General features: G+C 40.9%; 2 protein-coding genes across 2 annotated transcripts in view; one reads left to right on the forward strand and one right to left on the reverse strand.

The window, feature by feature from the left end:
* Nucleotides 1–22,869, reverse strand: part of irak3 (interleukin-1 receptor-associated kinase 3) — a 333,490-nt gene that overhangs the window by 194,541 nt on the left and 116,080 nt on the right. The window lies entirely within an intron of this gene.
* nup107 (nucleoporin 107) overlaps nucleotides 562–22,869 on the forward strand; it is a 42,187-nt gene continuing 19,879 nt past the window's right edge. Inside the window, exons 1-9 of the mRNA XM_078219833.1 lie at nucleotides 562–716; nucleotides 1,650–1,735; nucleotides 5,776–5,859; nucleotides 10,348–10,448; nucleotides 12,408–12,555; nucleotides 16,835–16,938; nucleotides 17,685–17,812; nucleotides 18,868–18,916; nucleotides 21,308–21,379. Coding sequence (XP_078075959.1) covers nucleotides 649–716; nucleotides 1,650–1,735; nucleotides 5,776–5,859; nucleotides 10,348–10,448; nucleotides 12,408–12,555; nucleotides 16,835–16,938; nucleotides 17,685–17,812; nucleotides 18,868–18,916; nucleotides 21,308–21,379 — 840 coding nt within the window. The 5' untranslated portion in view covers nucleotides 562–648. The remainder of the gene's footprint in view (nucleotides 717–1,649; nucleotides 1,736–5,775; nucleotides 5,860–10,347; nucleotides 10,449–12,407; nucleotides 12,556–16,834; nucleotides 16,939–17,684; nucleotides 17,813–18,867; nucleotides 18,917–21,307; nucleotides 21,380–22,869) is intronic.

Consider the following 22,869-nt stretch of genomic DNA (forward strand, 5'->3'; position numbering starts at 1 on the left):
GAGAAGATGAGGGGGGGGGAGGAGGGGAGGGGGGAGATGAGGGAGGGGGGAGATGAGGGAGGGGGAGATGAGGGAGGGGGGAGAAGAGGGGGGGGAGGGAAGAGGGGGGAGATGAGGGGGGAGAAGAGGGGGGGAGGGGGGAGAAGGGGCGGGAGGGGGGGGAGGGTGGAGAAGAGGGGGGGAGGGGAGGTGGGAGAAGAGAGGGGGGAGGGGGGAGAAGAGGGGGGGAGGGGGGAGAAGAGGGGGGGAGGGGGGAGAAGAGGGGGGGGAGGGGGGAGAAGGGGGGTGAAGAGGGAAAGGTGGGGGGCAGGGGAAGGGGGGAGAAGAGGGGAAGGTGGGGGAGAAGAGGGAACGGGGGCAAGAGGGAAATGGGAGGAAAAGGAAAGGGGGGGAAAGAGGGAGGGGGGAAGGGAAAGGGGGGGAGAGGGAAGAGGGGAAAAGGGGGGGTGAGGGAGGAGGGAAGTGGAAGGGGGGGAAATTAGCAATAAATTTCATCAATTGCAAAACAACCACAATAATGTATAACCCTTAACAAATATATCTGATGTGCTCCAATCAAACAAAGCCCGTGCCATGGACAAAACCCTTTAACCCGGTTCAACACAGTAAAGACTAATGCTTACGTGATACTGGGCTTGAGACCTTTGGATGAAGTCTGCAGTTCTCTGGATAGACTCAGAACAGTTTGAAGTCAGAACAACTTCCCAAAACACCAGGCAAGCCACCAACAGCCCCCTTCAGAAAAGCAAGACCTTGCTTTCAGCTAACCAGCAGAATTTCCAAAACCAGGGAGAGAGAAAGACTTCATTTCGGCTTGATATCCCTTCTAAAACTCAAACTGCAGCTTGAAATTGAAAATGAAAGAAACTCCTATCACCTGACTTGCCAACCAGTTTTTTCTCCCAACAATGCAGTCATAAACATTCCAGTAAAAATAAACAACCCCAGTTTAAGCAGCAATAAAAAGTCTTGTAGACAGCCCGGCAACAATGAGAAAAACAAACTGAAAAGGTTTGCTTACAACTGCAGAGTACGTGATTTAAAAAAAAACACTTCTTAAAGGCACACTGATGTCACATGGGTGAAAATGTTTTTCCTCACATCCCCCCCCAAAACCTCCTGCCCCTCACCTTGAGACTATGTCCCTTTGTGACTAACCCTTCATCTAAGGGAACGGCTGCTCCTTATCCACTCTGCCCGTATCCCTCATAATCTTGTACACCTCAAACAGGTCGTCCCTCAAGTCTTCTTTGCTCCAATGAAAACGACCCAAGCCTACCCAACCTCTCTTCATAACTTAAATGTTGAAGTGTTGCGTAGATGGGAGGGAATTTGGGAAACCAGTGGGTTGGCACAAGTGAATAGGAAGATTTTTTGATGGGTGCAGTTGAGCTGTGAGGTTGCGTTGGTGTTGCAATATATCTTTTCCAAGTGATTGTTTTTGTTGTAAAGTTTTTAATTTGATCTTCATTTGGTGTCTCACTATTTTAAAAATATTCTCTGCTGAACTGATCAATGGCATACTTTGTTCAATAGTTCAAAAGGAAATCTCAAACAATAAATTTGTTTTGGAATCATAGTAATATGAACATTTGCAACTACGTTTTAAAGTTCTAACATTGCTTTATAAATTTGTTCTTCTATTTTAGACGAATGAGTGGAGAATTATCTCCTATAATTCGGGAAGCGGAGATCAGCAAAACCGCTCTGAGACGCAGTGCATCAAAAGCTGAGAGTATCCTTTTGACTTTCTGCCCCCTTTGCCAAAAGGTCTCCATTTGAACCACTTGAGCTATATTTCGTGCGTTAACTATGTGCTCGTATTTTCATTTGAAGATTCCTCAGTTATCTTTGTGACTCAGACATGTGAGAACTGCCATTATCATTTGAATGGTTGGGACGAGGACATTATGTCCATATTTCAAAAATAATAAACCCACCAAGCAGAAGCATTTGGATCTTGGAACTGGCAATCACCCCTTGTGGAAAGATTCATTCAGCAAAATGTGCTAAAAGAAAGATCAAAGACAGGCAGATCTCTCTTCCATACTATGAATTGAAAGGCATAAATAGGGCATTGATTTTTTTTCAAATATTGTGAAAATTTATTTCCATATTTTTGCAAATATAGTTATAATGCATTGTCTGCATCTGAGTTTACTTGTGACAAAGTATGGTTGCATAACAATTGTTTAATTGCAGTAAATATATTTTGGGCATTCATAATTCAGTTCAAAGAGCAATACAGCATAGGAACAGGCCCTTCGACGCACCAAGTCTGTACCGATATGTGGTTTTTATCCCTTTGTTTGCCTCCCGTCCATGTATCTATCACGATATGCCATGAACGTTGCTAATGTGCCTGTTTCCACCACTTCCACTGGCAGTGCGATCCAGGCACCCACCTGGATGTGGAAAACCTTCCTTGCACGGCTCCCCTAAACTTACCCCCTCACCTTAAACCTGTATGTACCCTCTTGTAGTTGACCATCCACCTTGGGGAAAAAGCTCTGACTATCCACCATATCTACGTTTCTCATAATTTTGTAGACCTCTATCAGGTCCCCCTTCGGCCCCCGTCTTTCCTGTGAAAACAATCCGGGTTTATCCAACCTCTCCTCATACTTAAACCCTCTTTGCACCTTCTCCAAAGTCCTTCTGGTGGTGTGGCAACCAGAATTGCACACGCTATTCTAAATGTAGCCAAATTAACATTCGTCCGCCTCTCACCGTGATTGGAAGGTTTGAGGTATCATGTTTTCCACACAGATTTAAGTTAACAAAGCCATGAGCTTGGGGAATGATTATTGTTGAGTTTTAAAAATTTAAGCAAATGTGCGCTTTTTTGAATGAAAGGACAACGTCAAAAAACGTGAGTCTAAACAAATTTTCTTGTTCAGCAATGTCGTTGATTTATTAGTGTCATAAGTAGGCTTCCATTAACTCTGCAATGAAGTTACTGTGAAAAGCCCCTAGCCGTCACACTCCGGCGCCTGTTCAAGTACACTGAGGGAGAATTTAGCATGGCCAATGCACCTAACCAGCACATCTTTCGGATGGTGGGAGGAAACCGGAGCACCCAGAGGAAACCCATGTGGACACTGGGAGAACGTGCAAACTCCACTCAGACAGTGACTTAAGCTGGCAATTGAACCCAGGTCCCTTGCGCTGTGAGGCAGCGGTGCTAACCACTGTGCCACCATGCCGCCCTTGTTTATTTGGAGTTCAGTAAACATAACAAAGAACGCACATGGCTATGGTATACATATTCCATATGTATGTTGAATATTATAGAAGGCAGGCAAAACAGGAGTGATAAGGAAGAGAAATGAAGGAGGGTTCTTTGAAAACTGCTTTAGCAATGGCAAAAATTACAGAACTTAATTTGTGGACATTCCTGGCCATCTGACAAAAGGGTTGAGGCTCATCTAGATGAAACCTGATAGTCATTTAGCCTTGTGAAAGATTCGAAAAAATTGCTTTTGAGGAATCGAAAGGAAGAAGAAATTTATTGCTCCAGTAAATGGCATGGATGAAGTTGATTGAACCATTGTACTGCAGGAAGACGAGATTGTGAGTGCCAAGTGTACGGTTTGAAGGAAGTTGAAGAGAATGATGAACAACAGGAGTCTATTTGTATGAAGATAAAACGGTGGGAAAGATGATAGTGCCTCGAGGAATCTGAAGTTAAAGAAAACCACAGGATGTACAGAACTGTCATACAGCACAAATAGGGCGGCACAATGGTTAGCTCTGCTGCCTCACAGCGCCAGAGACCCAGGTTCGATTTCGGCCTTGGGTGTCTGTGTGGAGTTTGCACATTCATAGAATCCCTACAGCGCAGAAGGAGGCCATTCAGCCCATCAAGTCTGCACCAACCACAATTCCACCCACTTCCTATCCCTGTAGCACCATGTATTTACCCTGCTAGCCCCCCTGACACTAAGGGACAATTTACCATGGCCAATCAGCCTAACCCGCACATCTTTGGACTTCGCACATTCTTCCTGTATCTGCGTGTGTTCCCTCTGGGTGCTCTTGCACAGTCCAAAGATGTGCAGATTAGATAGATTGGTGAGGGGTTATGGGGATAGAGGGGTGTGGGCCTGGGAAAGATGCTCTTTCAGAGAGCTACTGAAGACTCAATGGGCCGAATGGCCTCCTCCTGCACTATAGTGACTCTGGTTGTAGTGTGATTTGAGCAAAACGACATCAACATAACCATAACATAATGTTAGAGCACAGATCTATGGGATCTACTAGATGGAATCTAGAAACCAAACATTAAACAGTCTGATTTCTAAAGGAAAGATTTTGTATCATCAACGTTATTGAATTCTTTGAAGAAGTTACAGCAGGTGATTTAGTGGATATATACTTGGATTTTCAATTGTCCTTTGGTAAGATGATGCATAGTATTCTCTGACCTTAGACATGAATCTCCAGCCTAATAGATGGCAAGTTGGCTATAAATCAGAAAAGATAATGTTTGGAAATAGTGCTGGTTTAAGTAATTGGTATTTGTATTTGTGGGTATAGAAATAAGGAACGTTTAAGGTTAATTTGTGTTTCTGTGCTTGAATGCTAAAGGACGTTTAGACCTTCAATTAGCTTTGTGTTAAACAAAGGTGCCTGTATATCTGTAGATTTTAGTTTCACTTAAAATATGCCTGCATTGTATTTGCGTTTTATGATTAAGAAGTAATTATGGAAGTAAAGAAGTGAGTTGTTGCTTAACAACCGAGGCATACACTGTAACACATGAGCATTTATGGTTCAGCTTTGGATCCAGGTATCTGAGTAGAAAGCAACTCGCAAAGAAACTGCCAGCACAAGCAGGTCAACGGAATAAGGGGCAGAAGGCACATCCCAGAAGCTAAACAACAGTTCTAGAAATCAGGTATTGAAGAGATGAGCCCCAGGAAGACTGAGTCAAAGGGACAAAGAATCGGAATCTGACTTGATAGATAAGATAAAAGGATTTGATAGGATAGACATGGACATAATGTTTCCATGTCCAAGGAAGTTCAAAATTAATGGTCATAAATATAAGATAAAAGTAAAATGCTGCAGATGTTGGAATCTGAAACAAAAACAGAAAATGCTGGAAAATCTCAGCAATTCTGACAGCATCTGTGGGGAGAGAATAGAGCCAACGCTTCGAGTGTAGAACACCCTTCGTCAGAGCTGATGAAGGCATCTAGACAAAGGCTCTAACAAAAGGTCATCTGGACTCAACATTGGCTCTATTCTCTCCACACAGATGCTGTCAGACTTGCTGAGATTTTCCAGCATTTTCTGTTTTTGTGCCATGAATATAAAATGGTCACTAATAAACCCAGTAACTAATTCAGGAGGAGTTGTTTACACACAAAGCAGCAAGACTATAGAATTCATTACCTTAAGGAATAGTGAAGACAAATAAGATTCATTCAAGGATTAGTGCATATGGGTGAAAGGATTAGAAGGATATGCTGACACAGTTATATAAAGAAACTCCTGGAACATAAATATGGCGACGGAGCAGTTGGGCTTGTTTCTGAGCTGTAGTTTCAATGCAGCTTTTGAGGTAATGAATAATTACATAGTTGTCCATGGCTTTTAGCAGTATCAATGTAAGGGCCATGGAACAGTGTTGAAGATTAATAGTTTGAATGTCAATTCTGTTGTAATTTGAAATGACTGACAGTATAGAACAATTACTTGAATAGGCCTCTGGAAAGAAATGATTATTTGTGAGCTATCAGATCCAACTTTCCTTAACTCATCCTCTAGAATCATCGAAACATACGAAAGGCCCTTCCAGTATACATCTATTACCAGCTACTCGAACTGCAGCTGCCGTATTCCATGAGTTCTGTAAGTATTGATTAGATGATTGAACCTTTTAGCCAGTAAGATTAGTTTCTTGTTTAAGATAGAGATCGTGCTATATTTCTTCAAGATCTTAAAATATTACTGACATTCAATCTTCATTCAAGTTAGTTTGATTGAATGTGCCGACAGTTATTTTAGTAATTGCATGTGCCGTGCTTGTTGCATTGAACAGCGCACCTCTTTCATTTTACCTTTAGATAACAGCCTGCATAATGGTGCGATAGTGAGTTTGGCTGTTTCATAGTTACCTGTAACTGACAGGTTATTAGGATTATGGTATTTCATGCATCATAAAGTTAATCTTTTCCCATTTTGCATCAACTTTAGTTAAAAGTTCTAAGTTGTAATAGTTATCTACAGGGTCCATTGTATTTTGTGGACACAAATGACTAAAAATATGCCTTATGTTAGAATCTAATGGGTTCTGCTGATGGATGTTAAATGCCTAGCGTTTATTGTAATAACATGAACAGGCATTGGAAATTGATCAGTTAAAATTGTCAGATGTGTATGTAAGGAGTCAGTTACCACTGTGTGTCTGAAGTTAAAGTTGATAAGCTCTGTAACAAGCAAAAACAGTCTCCACCGAAGCAACTGGTTGTCTTCACAACCAGGCTTGGAAATTCCACTGACATTTGGTAGCAGAGGATGGTTGCCTGAAAGTGAAGATTGAAGACTAACATTTACTTCCAGACAGAAGGCTAGGATTGAAGTTATTTGAGTGAATACTGTAACTGGAGACTTTCTAGAAAGGTGACTGAAACCAGATATAAAATGGTGGGGTAGGACTTTCCATCCCAGTTTTGTGAAATGGAACCTTATGATCAATGGAAAAATCAAGTCAATGTATAGACACTGGTTACCTCCCTACCAAAAGCAGAGAAAGGCATAGCTCTGGCACTTTCGCTTCCTAGTAAGAAGTTTAACAACACCAGGTTAAAGTCCAACAGGTTTATTTGGTAGCAAAAGCCACACAAGCTTTCGAGGCTCTAAGCCCCTTCTTCAAGCACCTGAAGAAGGGGCTTAGAGCCTCGAAAGCTTGTGTGGCTTTTGCTACCAAATAAACCTGTTGGACTTTAACCTGGTGTTGTTAAACTTCTTACTGTGTTTACCCCAGTCCAACGCCGGCATCTCCACATCATGACTTTCGCTTCCTGCCAGGGGCAAAATCAATTGGGCAGTGTTCTCAGAAGTAGATGCTCAGGGGCAATGAAGAAAATTTGGACACTCTTGAAATTCACAGATAAAATGTATATGTAAGATGACTTATTCAATGGCTATGAGGCTTGTTCAGACTTTGATTTTTTTTTAAATGAATGATTCTTCCATAGAAGAACCTATCATGGAGTTTAACCTACTATATACGAGATTGCAGCGATTCCATTTGGGAATTACTATATCAGTATGTACCTTTAAATTATTGGACTGCGCTAGGATATCAAACATAGGCTTTGGTTTTAACTGGTGTTGGATTCAAAGTGAGAGATACACTTTTGGGTTAAATGTCCAAAGCCTTGGAAAAGTTTCAGGAAAGTATTCATTTTTGGCCACTTTAATGGTGCAAATAGGCTCTTCGGCAGTGACACTAAAGATAAAGGAGTGTTTCAAGCCTGCTCAAATATAGGATCCAAATGTCAGTATGAGAGAAGAATTACAAACAAAGGGTATGAGGGCAGAGACTTTTTTGAGCACTATAACAGATGGTGGGTGATACGAGAGGAAGATGAACCCCAGGAATAACCAGGAAGTGGCTAACTGGTGCTTCAAATGTGAATCTAAATTTCATTATGTATGGAATTGCCCAAAAATGAAAAAGGATGTTTTGCAACAACATATGACGTGGAAGGTGACGAGAAAGATACTGACCAGACAGAAGGAATCGTATTGGTCATTAGAAGTACCAGTCTGGTCATGTTTATCTTGGTCACAAATTGGTCCAAATGCGCCACAGCATGTGGAGTGGACTGGCTAAAATGTTAAATGGATTCTTTAAGTGCCACCGTGCCATGAGTATAAAATAAATATTGGATAGGAAGAAGATTTCAAAAGTAAAATGGGTTGACACAAGTCACCAGTTGTCTGATTTTGTTTCACAAAAAGAACTGCTTGTCCAAAGAAATTATTGGAGATCCTCGAAGAGGATCTTGTGTTATAATGCATTGTGAGAACATAGAAATGTTCATGTTGTAACTTTTTTTATGGGTCTGGTAGCTAATTTCAGTGCCACAAAGGACACTAAGGGCAGAATTTTCCTGTCCCACCCGCCATAGGCATTGTAGCGGGCAGGTAAAGACCATGTAAAGGTCCGTTAACCTCAGGCGGGATTTTTTTGGTCTTGGGGTGAGCATGATCAGAAAATCCTGCCCCAAGTTTAAAGAACAACTTGGCTCAGCCAGAGTGGCCAATAAAGGTTTGAAACAAAAACAGAAAATGCTGGAAAAACTCAGCAGGTCTGACAACATGTGGAAGAAGAAAACAGTCAATGTTTCACATCTGCGTAACTCTTCTTAAGAGCTTGAATTGTTAGTTAGCAAGCAGAGTTAATTTATGGCAGGGACTGAATATAAAGGGGGGGGGGTGGGTGTGGAGTATGTTAAAGATTGATTGCATAAGAGAACATGCATTATCATTTTGTATCTTATGAACAATTTTTATTTGCATATCAATTACATTTGAGGGAAATTTGCTATTATCTAATATGTTTTATTGATGCCTAGTAATAAAGTAATAGGGAGAACAGGTTGATTAGTTAATTATATGCAGATATGTATATAAAGAAGAATAGCCAGCTGTGTGTGTCTGGGATTAGAATGGAGAAATAAGCTCTGTGATGAGCAATAAGCAGTCTCGAACAAGGCATCCTGGTCTCAGTGTCTTCTCCACTACCAGGCTTGGGAATTCCACTGACGCCATTTGCCATATTTTGCTGCAAGCAGTGAGTGGGTCGGTCCTGTCCTCTTCGGGACTGAACATTTTTAAATAAATCTCTTAGAACACCGCATTATTTCCACACACACACATGCACTCATTACTTCTCAGTTTTGTGCCAATTTGGTCAACATCAAGTTCCACGCGTACCCAGTAAAGAATGCACAGGAATTAACTCTAATTAAATATTGGAAGATCAAACACATTATATTCTGTCCCTGCCATAAACTTTGTTTGCTAGCTAGCAATTCAAGCTCTGAAGAAGGGCCATTAGAACGTGAAACATTGATTCTGTTTCCTCTTTCCACATGATGCCAGACCTGCTGAGTTTTTATGGCATTTTTTGTTTTTGTTTCAAACCTTTATTGGCCATTCTGGCTGAGCCAAACTGTTCTTTAAACTTTGTCCTTTGTAACATTGAAATTAGCAACTAAACCCATATCCGCTCCATCACCAAGACTGCCTGTTTACAGCTCTGTAACCTTGCCCAAAGAAGTGGCAGATGGAATAGTGTGGAAAAGTGTGAGGTTATGCACTTTGGAAGGAGGAATGGAGACATGGACTATTTTCTAAATGGGAAATGCTTAGGAAATCAGAAGCACAAAGGGTTTTGGCAGTCCTTGTTCAAGGTTCTCTTAAGGTTAACGTGCAGGTTCAATCGGCAGTTAGGAAGGCAAATGCAATGTTAGCATTCATGCTGAGAGGGCTAGAGTGCAAGAGCAGGGATGTACTTCTGAGGCTGTATAAGGCTCTAGTCAGACCCCATTTGGAGTATTGTGAGCAGTTTTGGACCCCGTATCTAAGGAAGGATCTGCTGGCCTTGGAAAGGGCCCAGAGGAGGTTCACAAGAATGATCCCTGGAATGAAGAGCTTATCGTATGAGGAACATTTGAGGACTCTGGATCTGTACTTGTTGGAGCTTGGAAGGATATGGGGGGAATCTTATTGAAACTTACAGGATACTGTGAGGCCTAGATAGAGTTGACGTGGAGAGGATGTTTCCACTATTAGGAAAAACTAGAACCAAAGGACACAACCTCAGGCTAAAGGGACGATCCTTTAAAATAGAGATGAGGAGGAATTTCTCCAGCCAGAGAGTGGTGAATCTGTGGAACTCTTTGCTGCAGAGGACTGTGGTGGCCAGGTCATTGAGTGTCTTTAAGACAGAGATAGATAGGTTCTTGATTAATAAGGGGATCAGGGGTTATGGGGAAAAGGCAGGAGAATGGGGATGAGAAAAATATCAGCCATGATTGAATGGTGGAGCAGACTCTGGGCTGAGTGGCCTAATTCTGCTCCCATGTCTTATGGTCTTGCCCATCTCCACCACTGTCTCAGCTAATTTACTGTTGAAATCTTCACCTGTGCTTTCATTGCCTCTAAATTTGACTATTCTAATCATTTCTGAATTGACCTTCCTGGGTACACCCTTCACCATTGTGATCATTGCTCCACAAAATTACTTACATTTGAGAGTATAGAGAACGTAAAATCCAAACACTAGTGCTTGTTGTTTAAATTAATTTCTGACTTGTATGACAGATACACCACAGACTAGAATCTGTGCTCTAAAGCAATTTGATGTGTCTGCTATCTTGGGATCGATGAAACCACCTCTACTTGTACCAACAACACCAGAGTTGGTAAGAAACCAATTTTACTTCCAAATTTTAATTTTATTTTTCTTCTTCGAAACAGTCAGGGATGAAAATCGATGCAATATTATGTATCGAAGATTTATAAAACCGTAGTATTTGCCATATTGTATAGATCCTTAAATGTATAATATACTAGTGAATTTTTTTGAAAGCTGGGAATTTATGCATTATTTTATATTCATGACCATATGTTGAACATAGAACAGTACAGCACAGAACAGGCCTTTCGGCCCACGATGTTGTGCCGAGCTTTATCTGAAACCAAGATCAAGCTATCCCACTCCCTATCATCCTGGTGTGCTCCATGTGCCTATCCAATAACCGCTTAAATGTTCCTAAAGTGTCTGACTCCACTATCACTGCAGGCAGTCCATTCCACACCCCAACCACTCTCTGCGTAAAGAACCTACCTCTGATATCCTTCCTGTATCTCCCACCACGAACCCTATAGTTATGCCCCCTTGTAATAGCTCCATCCACCCGAGGAAATAGTCTTTGACTGGTTATTTTATGCAAGGTAATCACTTTTAATGTAAGAATTCCATTTTGAAAGCTCCAGTTAACAAGCTGGTTAGTATTTGTGTGATTGACTTAATTCATTTACAACAAATTATCTGGTGCACTGGCTTTCTGACTGTAGACAAAATGGAGTCAGGTGATGCCTTTCAATGATGGTCTAAAGCTGGAAGGATGATGTGCACCAGTGCCAGACTCTAAGGGTTAGAAATTAACTAGCTTTGAGGTTTCTGATGTAATTAATTTCCTAATTGTCCTGGATTTTTCGGTCACTGGCAAAGGAGTATTATTCACTATTAACCTGATTGTACACAAAGGTTTGACTGCCTTTAAGAACAGACACTCTGTTGTCTGACATCTGTCTCAAGGGATCAGTTGCAACTGTGAGCAATGCAATAAATAATGCTTTTCAGCCTTTGAAGGAAAATTCCTCACTGAGCCTTTCAGAGTACAAACCAGAAAGCATAAATTAGATTTCAATAATGTGCAAAAGACAAAGTGAAGATTGAGAAAAACAGATGGGATTAAAAGAGAGCTAAGACTAAAAATGTAAAAAGAATGATTTTTTAATTGCCGATACATAGAGGAACAAAACTTCACAATTCAAAAATTAATTTCAAGATCAAAGAAAATGTTCATTCATTAACATTTGTGCCGTACGCTTATTTAGAAGCGAATTTACATCAGAATACATGAGCCCTATCATCCTCAGTCATGTTTGGAATAGAAGCAGTGGGCAAGTTCAGGCCGTGGTAATCATTTCAATGTTAAGTCTCTTGGTAAAGATCGTAACTGTGTACCATGTGGAGGAACAGGAATCTCTTGACAGCAACTTATGATTTCCAATGTTAAACTGCACCTGTGCAGATTCCAGAAGTTGCTGTCAGATTTACCAAGTGAAATGGTTAACAGACAGCCTCCCCATTATTATCGAAAATTTGAGGTCAAAATGCTCTGGTTAAGATTGGTGGCCAGTGCATGTTTATGCTGTTGATGCATCATAAGCATGTCACTAATGAAGCATAAGATGGTGGCTAAGAGCCGATGTACTATGTCTCCCTCTTTTTTCATCAAGAAAAAAATGTTTCCTAAACAGATAGAAATCAAAATACTGTTCTTGTCTATCCTTCTGAATGACATAGTTGTGGCTATTTTTGTCAATAATAGTTGTACTACTTGGCCTAACAGGAGGAATATGTAACCTGACAAGTGTAGGTAACTTAAACCAGTTAGTTTTCACTTCCCAGCCAACAACCTTGTAGCAAGATGCAGTTTACCTCCTTCTGAGATGCCAAATAAATGGAATCATGACTGTCCTTACTGTTAGAGTTCAGTTAGAGTTCTGTATTATCATTATTAGTCAACAAGAAAGATGATTTAAAGAAAACTCTGTTCTGTTTATTTGACTCTTTATAACTTTTTATCTAGCAAAATATCCCAGAAGATGCAGAGGAGTCTGATGTACCTGGTTTCGCTGCCAAGCAGATCAGCATGAAAATTGATTCATCAGCAAGTTTTTCAGAGGATATAACTCTTAGTGCAGTCATGTTAAGGGAGGACGATCCAGGATTGACTGGTAAGAAATAAGCTTGGTTGTAAATTTGTATGTAAGCATCAAGGTTAATAGGGCTGGGTGGTCTAGGCAATGGAAGTCTCCATTCTATTTTAAGGGGCCCAAGTGAAATGAGTTCCACTGGTCTCAAACTACTGTTGGCCTTGTCTGGAATCGTTAGTTCAGCCATGAGAATTGCATCTTGAGTTATTGAAATAAGAGAGAGAAATGTTATCAGGACTACTCTGCAGTCACTGTAGCACACCAGATTCTCCATGTATAATCTTTGTAAGACACTTTCATCGTAACTATCCAGTCTGTGGAGTATGTAATGCTTCAGCATGTTTAAACGGTTCAGTTTTGTGCTTGGCAGGTCTTGAGGATGTTTTAGCTAAAGATCAGTTAGGATTATGCATTGATTACCAGTTTACCAACTCACTTAACAAAAGGTGCTGTTTCATGATCAATGGAAAATTAAAGTCAGAACAATCATGCTATCCTTGTAACAAGGTACAAATGTACTTGGAACAAAAACCTTAAAACTCTTTCTTCAATAAAAAAGGTTGAAAAGCCTTCAGAATTAGTGAGTTTTGTCTAACTTGCATATTTCAATTACCTATTTATCTGGAAAAAGTGCCAGTGCATAGTACATATTTAAAACCAAGGAGAGATTGGTGTATTAGTAATGTCACTAGAATTGTTATCAAGACGTCAGACTAATCCTTGGAGGACATGGGCTCAAATCCTGCCGTGGCAGTTGGTGGAATTTAAATTCAATTAATAAATCTAGAACTGAAAGCTTGCCTCAGTAAAGACGATGAAACTATCATTGATTGTCATAATGACCCAACTGGTTCACTAATGTCCTTTTGGAAAGGAAATCATAGAATCATAGAAACCCTACAGTACAGAAAGAGGCCATTCGGCCCATCGAGTCTGCACCGACCACAATCCCACCCAGACCCTACCCCCATATCCCTACATATTTTACCCGCTAATCCCTCTAATCTACGCATCCCAGGACACTAAGGGGCAATTTTAGCATGGCCAATCAACCTAACCCGCACATCTTTGGACTGTGGGAGGAAACCGGAGCACCCGGAGGAAACCCACGCAGACACGAGGAGAATGTGCAAACTCCACACAGACAGTGACCCAAGGCCGGGAATCGAACCCAGGTCCCTGGAGCTGTAAAGCAGCAGTGCTAACCACTGTGCTACCGTGCCGCCCTAATCTGCTACCTTCACCTGATCTGACCTACATGGTCCAGGAGCACAGCAATGTGATTGACTCTTAACTCTCCTTTGAAATAATCTAGCAAGACACTCAGTTCAAGGGTAATTAGGAATGGACAACAAATACTGGCCTTGTCAGTGATGCCCACATCCCATGAAAAAATACAAAAAAGAACAACGTTCCAATTAGGAGTGATCCACTTGGCTCCACGAGTCCATAAGACATAGAAGCAGAGTTAGGCCACTTGGCCCATCGTGTCTGCTCTGCCATTCAATCATGGCTGATAAGTTTCTCATCCCCATTCTCCTGACTTTTCCCCATAACTCCTAACCCCCTTATTAATCAAGAACCTATCTATCGCTGCCTTAAAGACACTCAATGACCTGGCCTCCACAGCCTTCTGCAACAAAGAGTTCCACAGATTCACCACTCTCTGGCTGAAGGAATTCCTCCTCATCTCTACTTTAAAGGATCGTCCCTTTTGCCTGAGGTTGTGTCCACTGGTTCTAGTTTTTCCTACTAGTGGAAACATCCTCTCCATGTCCACTCTATCCAGACCTGTAAGTTTCAATAAGAGTCTGCTTTGCCGTTCAATAAGACTGTGGCTGATCTGATTGTAACCTCTTGTCTACCCTGGTAACCTTTCACCCATTATTTATCAAGAATTGATCTACCTCTATCTTAGGAAATATTCAAAGACCCTGCTTCCATTGCCTTTTGAGGAATGGAGTTCCAACGACACCCACCCCACTGAGAAAAATAATTTCTCCTCATTTTTATCTTAAATGGGCAACTCCTTATTTTTAGACAATGATTCCTAGTTCTATATTCTCCCACAAGAGAATATTGTTGTGCCTTTGTTAAAAAAAGGCTGCAGGGAAAAGCCTGGAAACTACAGGCCAGTGAGCCTCACATCTGTGGTGGGTAAGTTGTTGAAAGGTATTTTGAGAGACAGGATCAACAGGCATTTAGAGATGCAAGGACTGATTAGGGACAGTCAGCATGGCTTTGTGAGTGGAAAATCATGTCTCACAAATGTGGATGAGTTTTTTGAAGGGTTAACCAAGAAGGTAGATGAGAGCAGTACAGTTGATGTTGTCTACATGGACTTTAGCAAGGCCTTTATCAAGGTACTGCATGGTAGGTAATTGCATAAGGTTAAATCTCATGGGATCCAGGGTGATGTAGCTAAATGGATACAAAATTGGCTTGATGACAGAAGCCAGAGGGTGGCTAAGAGGGTTGTTTTTCAAACTGGAGGCCTGTGACCAGTGGTGTGCCTCAGGGATCAGTGCTATTTGTCCACTGTTATGTGTCATTTATATAAATGATTTGGATGAGAATATAGTAGCACAACTACTAATGGTTTGTAAGTTTGCAGATGACACCAAGATTGATGGCATAGTGGACAATAAAGAAAGTTATCTTGGATTACAACGGGATCTTGATCAATTGGTTCAGTGGGCTGACGAATGGCAGATGGAGTTTAATTTAGATTAAAGCGAGGTGAGGAATTTTGGTAGATTGAATCAGGGCAGGACTCAGTTAATAGGGGAGAGTTACAGAACAAAGAGATCTAGGGATGCATGTTCATAGCTCCTTGAAAGTTGAGTCACAGGTGGACAGAGTGGTGAAGAAGGCATTCAGCATGCTTGGTTTCATTGGTCAGAAATTGAATACAGGAGTTGGGACGTCTTGCTGAAGTTGTACAAGACATTGGTAAGGCCACAGTTGGAATACTGTGTGCAGTCCTGGTCGCCCTATTATAGAAAGGATATTATTAAACTAGAAAGAGTGCAGAAAAGATTTACTAGGATGCGACCGGGATTTGATGGTGTGAGTTATAAGGAGAGGCTGGATAGACTCTGACTTTTTTCTCTGGAGCGTAGAAGGCTGAGGGGTGATCTTATAGAGGTCTATAAAATAATGAGGGGCATAGATCAGCTAGATAGTCAATATCTTTTCCCAAGGGTGGGGGAGTCTGAAACTAGAAGGCATAGGTTTAAGGTGAGAGGGGAGAGATACAAAAGTGTCCAGAGGGGCAATTTTTTCACACACAGGGTGGTGAGTGTCTGGAACAAGCTGCCAGAGGTAGTAGTAGAGGCGGGTACAATTTTGTCTTTTAAAAAGCATTTAGATAGTTACATGAGTAAGATGGGTATAGAGGGATATGGGCCAAATGCGGGCAATTGGGACTAGCTTCGGGGTTTTAAAAAAAAGGGTGGCATGGACAAGTTGGGCTGAAGGGCCTGTTTTCATGCTGTAAACCTCTGACTCTATGACTCTATAAGCGGAAGGATCTTGTCCATATCCACCCTATCAATACCCTCAGGACCTTAAAGGTTTCAATCAAGTCACTTCTTACTCTCCTAAGCTGCAGTGGATACAATTTTGCCGGTCCAACCTTTCCTCATAGGGCAACCCACCCATCCCAGGTATTAGCAGTATTAACTGCTTTCAACATATTTACATCCTTCCTTAGGAGATAGTCTTCACAGTACTCCAGATGCTATCTCGTTAGTGTCCTGTACTACTGACTCATATCCTCCCTACTTCTATATTCAATTCTCCTTGCAGTAAACAACAACATTTGATTAGTCTTCCTAATTACTTGCTGTAGCTGCATTTTGTGACTTGTCCATTAGGACGTCCGGATCTCTCTGAATTTCAGAGCTGTGCAATCTGTCACTATTTAAATATGCACGCCACCACCGTACCAGGGATAATTGACAATGGACAATAAATGCCCACTGATGCCGAAATTCCACAAACAATTTATTTAATAAAAAAGAACAGACCCTAAGGTCTGAATTCTTTCTGATTTCTACTCCCTTTTAATGACCATATTAACAATACATCGTGATTTTATTTTTAAAATTGGAAGCAGTGCAATAATTATGAAACAAAGTATTTAATGAATTTTAGAATTTCCAGCAGTTTTGTGTAAAGAATATGAGACAACTAACTTGGGAATCAAAATCTGAAAATATAATTGGTGACCACAACAATATAATTTGTACCTAGATTATCATTCATATCAAGTTTTGTATCCTTCTCTTTTTGACAGCTTCAGCCAGCCTGTTTCCAAAATTCTTGGAATCTTTCCAGGCACATTCATCAAGTGCTATATTTGATCTGATAGAAGCTTATGAAGCCAATTGCAAGGACCAGGTAAGATTTTTAAAGCCAAGCTTCTGCAACTAGTTTTTTGTGTAGAGTAACAGCTTCTCTATTTTAACTCGTGTAAATTAGAATAGTTTATTCAATTGTCTAATAATGTTCATATCTCCCTCAAGCTAAACCACATCTGCTTGCAGTCCTCTTTGAAATCTTAGTGATGCCCCCTTTTGAGCAGGCTACCAAGAGATAGATCAGTGTAATCCGGACAAATCGGGGAACATCTGTGGATAAAGACTAATTGTTAATGTTTCAGATGGAGGATAAAAGATGATTGATCTGAAACATTGTCTGTTGCTGTCTCCAACCAAGCTGCTTCTTTGGGACAATTATCAAACAAAATTCAGCACTGAGCCACTTAAGGGAATTTAAGACAGGTGACCTTTTGGTGGAGAAATAGAGATAGAAAGACAGAGGAGTAGATTGGGGAGTAGATTCTGAGGTTTGGTGCCTGGGCAATTGAAAGCACAACTACTAATGGCCTTATGTCCAGGCAGTGTTTTATTTTGAAGGCAAGAACAAATCAATTCAAGTAGGAAAGATAAGCAGCAACAATCAGACTAGCTGACCTGACTAAATAGCGGTGCAAATATATGTGCCATATGCAAGGAGAAATTTAGTCTTGTGCAATCTGTTCTAGGTCTGTACTAAATCAGTTGGGTAGATGCAGAGTAACTAGCTGTGTAATTTATTTAAAACAAAACAGTAAGTAAGCAACTCTAACTGCTTAATTATATCAGGTAAATGTACTTCAGAAGATTGTGAACCGTGCAACTCCGGGACATCATAAATTTTCAAAAACAGCAAGTGTTCTCTGGTTCCTTCAGCAAGAAATGGTCACCTGGCGTTTAATTGGATCTCTTTACAGGTACAGCATTCAATTTTAGTGCAAAATTGTTGGGAACAGGGTAAATTCAGTTTTATATTGTGGATTCATCATATCTCTCATTGGCTACACCATTTTGCACCTTCAAATTTGTAGCATTTTACTACGAGGTTAGAGTGACTACCATTGACATCAAGGCAGCATTTGACTGAATGTGGCATCCAATGAGCCCTAGCAAAATTGGAGTCAATGGGAAATGGGGAAAACTCTCCCATATTTTTAACTCTCCTCTGGTTCTGTCATCTCTTTGAGGACATACCTGCAATGTTTCCTCTGCCCTTCTGGTCACTGCTTGAGTAGAGAGCTTGTTTTAGGAGTGGTGTGTCACGTTTGCCATTTGACCCATCCAATGTAGTTCATTAATCATAACCAGTGCCTTGACACTGGGGACGTTTGCCTGAGAGAGGACAAGCACTTATCCTGATATTGAATTTACAGGAATTTGTGAAGAGTTTTATGGACTTGAAATATAATGCTGTTTCTCTCTCCACAGATGCTACCAGACCTGAGTTTATCTAGCGTTTCCTGTTTTTATTTTGATGTGTTTCATTGCTGGTTGTTGTGCGCAAATTGGCTGATGCGTTTGCTACTTTACAACAACGACCATGCTCAAAAGTACCTAAATGGCTGTTAAGCACTTTGAAACATTCTGAGGAACTATATAAATGCAAGCCTTTTTATTTTATTAATGCCCATGAATACAATGTCATAAACTCTACAGATGAATAGTTATTCATTGACAAGATCAGGTAATACAGCAATTACAGTGTGCCCAGTGAAAAGGTTGACCGTTACAAATATGGCAGAAAAGATGAGAAGATGTAAAGAGTGAACATGCAGGGGGAAGAAAAATTGGGAGAATAATTTACTCAAGTCCGCACATGTATGACTACTTCTGACTTGAGGGCTGGATCAATATTATATAGAAATGATTTTAGTTCTGAATACATTTACATATAACGCCTATAAGAAGTTGTTGGACTTCTTTAAAAACCTCTATTTCCGTAACTGATTTTGTTTGTGATGTTATTTTATAGGGATAGGATTGAATCTAGTGTGGAAGAGGGAATGATGTTTGAAGTCGCTGTAAGTATTATTAATCCAGAGATGTAATGATTTTTAAAAATTGTCTAGCAAGCAAATTGATTGCCAGTTATAAGAACATAAGAAATAGGAGCAGGAGTAGGCCATCTAGCCCCTCGAGCCTGCCCCGCCATTCAATAAGATCATGGCTGATCTGACGTGGATCAGTACCACTTACCCGCCTGATCCCCATAACTCTTAATTCCCTTACCGATCAGGAATCCATCCATCCGCGCTTTAAACATATTCAGCGAGGTAGCCTCCACCACCTCAGTGGGCAGAGAATTCCAGAGATTCACCACCCTCTGGGAGAAGAAGTTCCTCCTCAACTCTGTCTTAAACCGACCCCCCTTTATTTTGAGGCTGTGTCCTCTAGTTTTAACTTCCTTACTAAGTGGAAAGAATCTCTCCGCCTCCACCCTATCCAGCCCCCGCATTATCTTATAAGTCTCCATAAGATCCCCCCTCATCCTTCTAAACTCCAACGAGTACAAACCCAATCTCCTCAGCCTCTCCTCATAATCCAAACCCCTCATCTCCGGTATCAACCTGGTTGTTTCTCGGTTAACCTCTTTTTCCCATGCACCAATAAGGATAGCATGGCAAAACTAAAAATTATAGGCTCACGAGCTTGACTTTTGTCACAGGCAAGTTGCTGGCAGAGATCAGTAGAGATAACTACCTGCACAGAGGTAGGGGTTATTGGACCAACAGTGATTTTCTTTTGCTGTGCAAGAAGTATTCTTTCAAGTTTGCAGACCATTTAATTTCTTTTGCATGGGCGGCACGGTAGCACAGTGGTTAGCACTGCTGCTTCACAGCTCCAGGGACCTGGGTTCGATTCCCGGCTTGGATCACTGTCTGTGTGGAGTTTGCACATTCTCCTCGTGTCTGCGTGGGTTTCCTCCGGGTGTTCCGGTTTCCTCCCACAGTCCAAAGATGTGCGGGTTAGGTTGATTGGCCATGCTAAAATTGCCCCTTAGTTGTCCTGGGATGCGTAGATTAGAGGGATTAGCGGGTACAATATGTAGGGATATGGGGGTAGGGCCTGGGTGGGATTGTGGTCGGTGCAGACTTGATGAGCCGAATGGCCTCTTTCTGTACTGTAGGGTTTCTATGATTTCTATACTGCATGCTAACTTAAAATGGTCAACTTGCGCTCAGCCAGCATGGGAACCTCGGGTGCTATGCAGCTTGGAAGGAACATTGTTTGCAACCAATGTTTCCTCTAAGCTAAACTGTTCAGGTACTTGGTCTTGTCACAATTGTGAAAGTACTGTCCAGGCCACTTGCAAGCTGTTCCCTTTAAGATGCCACATGTGTGAGACCGTGTTCCAAATAACATGCACATACAAAGTGGCACAGGTTGGGATCAATGGCCCCTCTAAATTTTCTTCATTGAAATATGATGGTCATACACCATCTGTGGTACCTTTGAATTGTTTTGCCCAATCTCCGATAAAAAAACAAAACTAGTTATATATGAAATGTTTGTAACTTCAAAAATCAAGTATTGGAGAAGTGCGGTATAATTTAAATTTAAGTCAGACAGTAGAGCAATTTTTATATATTCTATTGCAGTTTATCTTTTCTGGTCCATAACTAGAGATAATTTGAATTGTTGATGTCAGTTAAGTGTACACCTTGCTTATTCTGCTTTTAAGCATATGGATGTAACACAAACTGCGTTCTTTTAGAATGTTTTTGTTTGCATTAAATAGCAGCAATTGAATATTAGCCTATCTGTGTCGTTAATAAATAGTTACAAAGTGGGAAGACTAGGGTTTTTCCTTACCGTCTCCAATTTGGCCTTATTGACCACGTGGCTTTTTATAGATAGAAATGTTGAGTCGATCGATCTGCCCTGACTACTTCCTTTTCTGGATTATAATCCAGGAGACCTCGAAGGAAAGTGAAGGGGAAAAGTAATTGCTTTATTGTCAGGAGTCTTTGTTTCTGTTTAACCTAAGTTATTAAATTCATTATGAAATGGGTTTTTGGTTACAAAGATTTACAGATTGTTGGTAAGTGGCTTAATTTTATAGCAATCATAAATCAGACTTAATTGTGGCAAAAACTGTGTGACAAGATTTAGTTGTACTACATAAAACAAAGTTCACTATATAAAACTTTTATCCAGGAGTGTGAAAACAGCCAAAATGATCAATTGTAGAAGATTTATTTTCTGACCTTTTTATGCTTGACAGATATGTTCTTTCTATTGACTACTTTGAAATTCTTTCACATGATAGGGACTAACTAATGTCTTGTCCTGTAGTAATTGAGACTCCTGCTGGTGAAATGTCTAATGGTATTCTTGATGGAATAATCCAACACACAACATTCAGACTTGAAAAAACCTATTTTGTTTCATGATCAAATGTCTTTTTGCAGGCCCCAAATGCCACTGAAAAGACCATTGTAGAAATGCTTTTCCAACGGGATTCACTAATACGACAGAGCCAGGTACTAGTGTGTTAATTACAAACCAGTAAAATTGTATGCTGCATAAATAAGTGGAAAAACTTAACTTTTGAGGGATTTTTGAAAGACATGAATATACTTTGCACTAAATTTTCAATATAGTTAATCAAGTGTTTGGGCACTGTAGTGTTTCAATCCAGTTAATAAAATGCGTCTGAAAACTTGCACCTCAGTAATGCCACATTGGTGATGTGCATCGTTATTATGGCAAGGTTGTAGGAAGCAATGACGTGAGTGCTTTGTACTATTACTTATATAAAGCCATGGAACTTCTGCGCCACTTCACCATCTACCTGGCCCCTGTTAACGTTAATGAGTGTTGCAGATTTGCTGCCTCAGCCATTCATTACGTCGCTTTCCCTTGGCAGGAAAAGCAACAACATTGGAGAACTGGTAATAGCAAACGTTGTGGCCTTGCATTTGAGAAATAACATTGCATTTCATAGGTTTTGGGACCTTTTCAGAACTTGCCACTGGCCACATTTTTTTGTTTATTGACCAAAGTTAACATATCCTTGTTCATCCTTCAAAGCAAAGATGATCATGTTCGTGATCTAGGGTGTTTGACAGGGTTCCAGTGGATACATAGGTAACTGCTACTGCCGATCTGAGCTCGGGTGTTTATTTTACAAATAGGTCAGGAAACTGTATTTTGGATGAGTTTCTGGCTCGGGATTTCCTCTCCTTGTATTTCTGTCCGCCTCTGATATGTGTTTGCTATTGAAGGAGGCAGCACCATTTTTTTATTTGCGCACACCAGGTGCAGCAATCCCAGATGAGCTTCATTCAGGACATGAAGTCGACATCAAATCTCCTAAATGAAACTTTGAGTGTCCTTGTAGTACTTCCTTTGACTTCCATGAGAGTGTACCCCACACTTGGCTGTCCATAGAAGATTCACTTTGATAAGTGAGTATCAGGCATTCTGGCTACATGACCAACCCAACTTGGTTGTGACTTTCTCAGTATAGTATGGTTCTTGGCATGCTAGCTAGGGTGAGTACCTCAGCATCTGGTATTTCGTCTTGCAAACATAGAGCAGAGTGGGCAGACTATTGCTTTATACAATGGTCGTCAGGCTTACTCCTCTTCATCCCAAGACTGATGTTAAAAGTCAGCTGAAGGCTGGTACACTTGGTCTGGCAGTTTTTGCATTCGTCTCGTTGTCAATATGGATAGCAGAAGAGATGGTGTGCTGTTGAAATAAGTGACAGGTCTGGTCATGGACTGAAACCTTTGACTTAAGATGGGGCTTTTCTGGTGCTGACTGGTCCATTACCTCAGTTTTCTTCATGCTGTTCATAAAGCCAAAGTTGCTGCATGCATTGGAGAGCAAGTCCATGCTACTTTGCATGCCTAGCTTTGAACTGGCAGTTACTGCACAGTCATCAGCAAACAGGAAATCGCCAAGTATGCCCTTAGAGACCTTGGTCTTTCCCTGTTGTTACCTCAGATTGAACAGTTTCCTGTCC

This window comes from Mustelus asterias, chromosome 9 (assembly GCF_964213995.1).
Source record: "Mustelus asterias chromosome 9, sMusAst1.hap1.1, whole genome shotgun sequence".
NCBI lineage: Eukaryota > Metazoa > Chordata > Chondrichthyes > Carcharhiniformes > Triakidae > Mustelus > Mustelus asterias.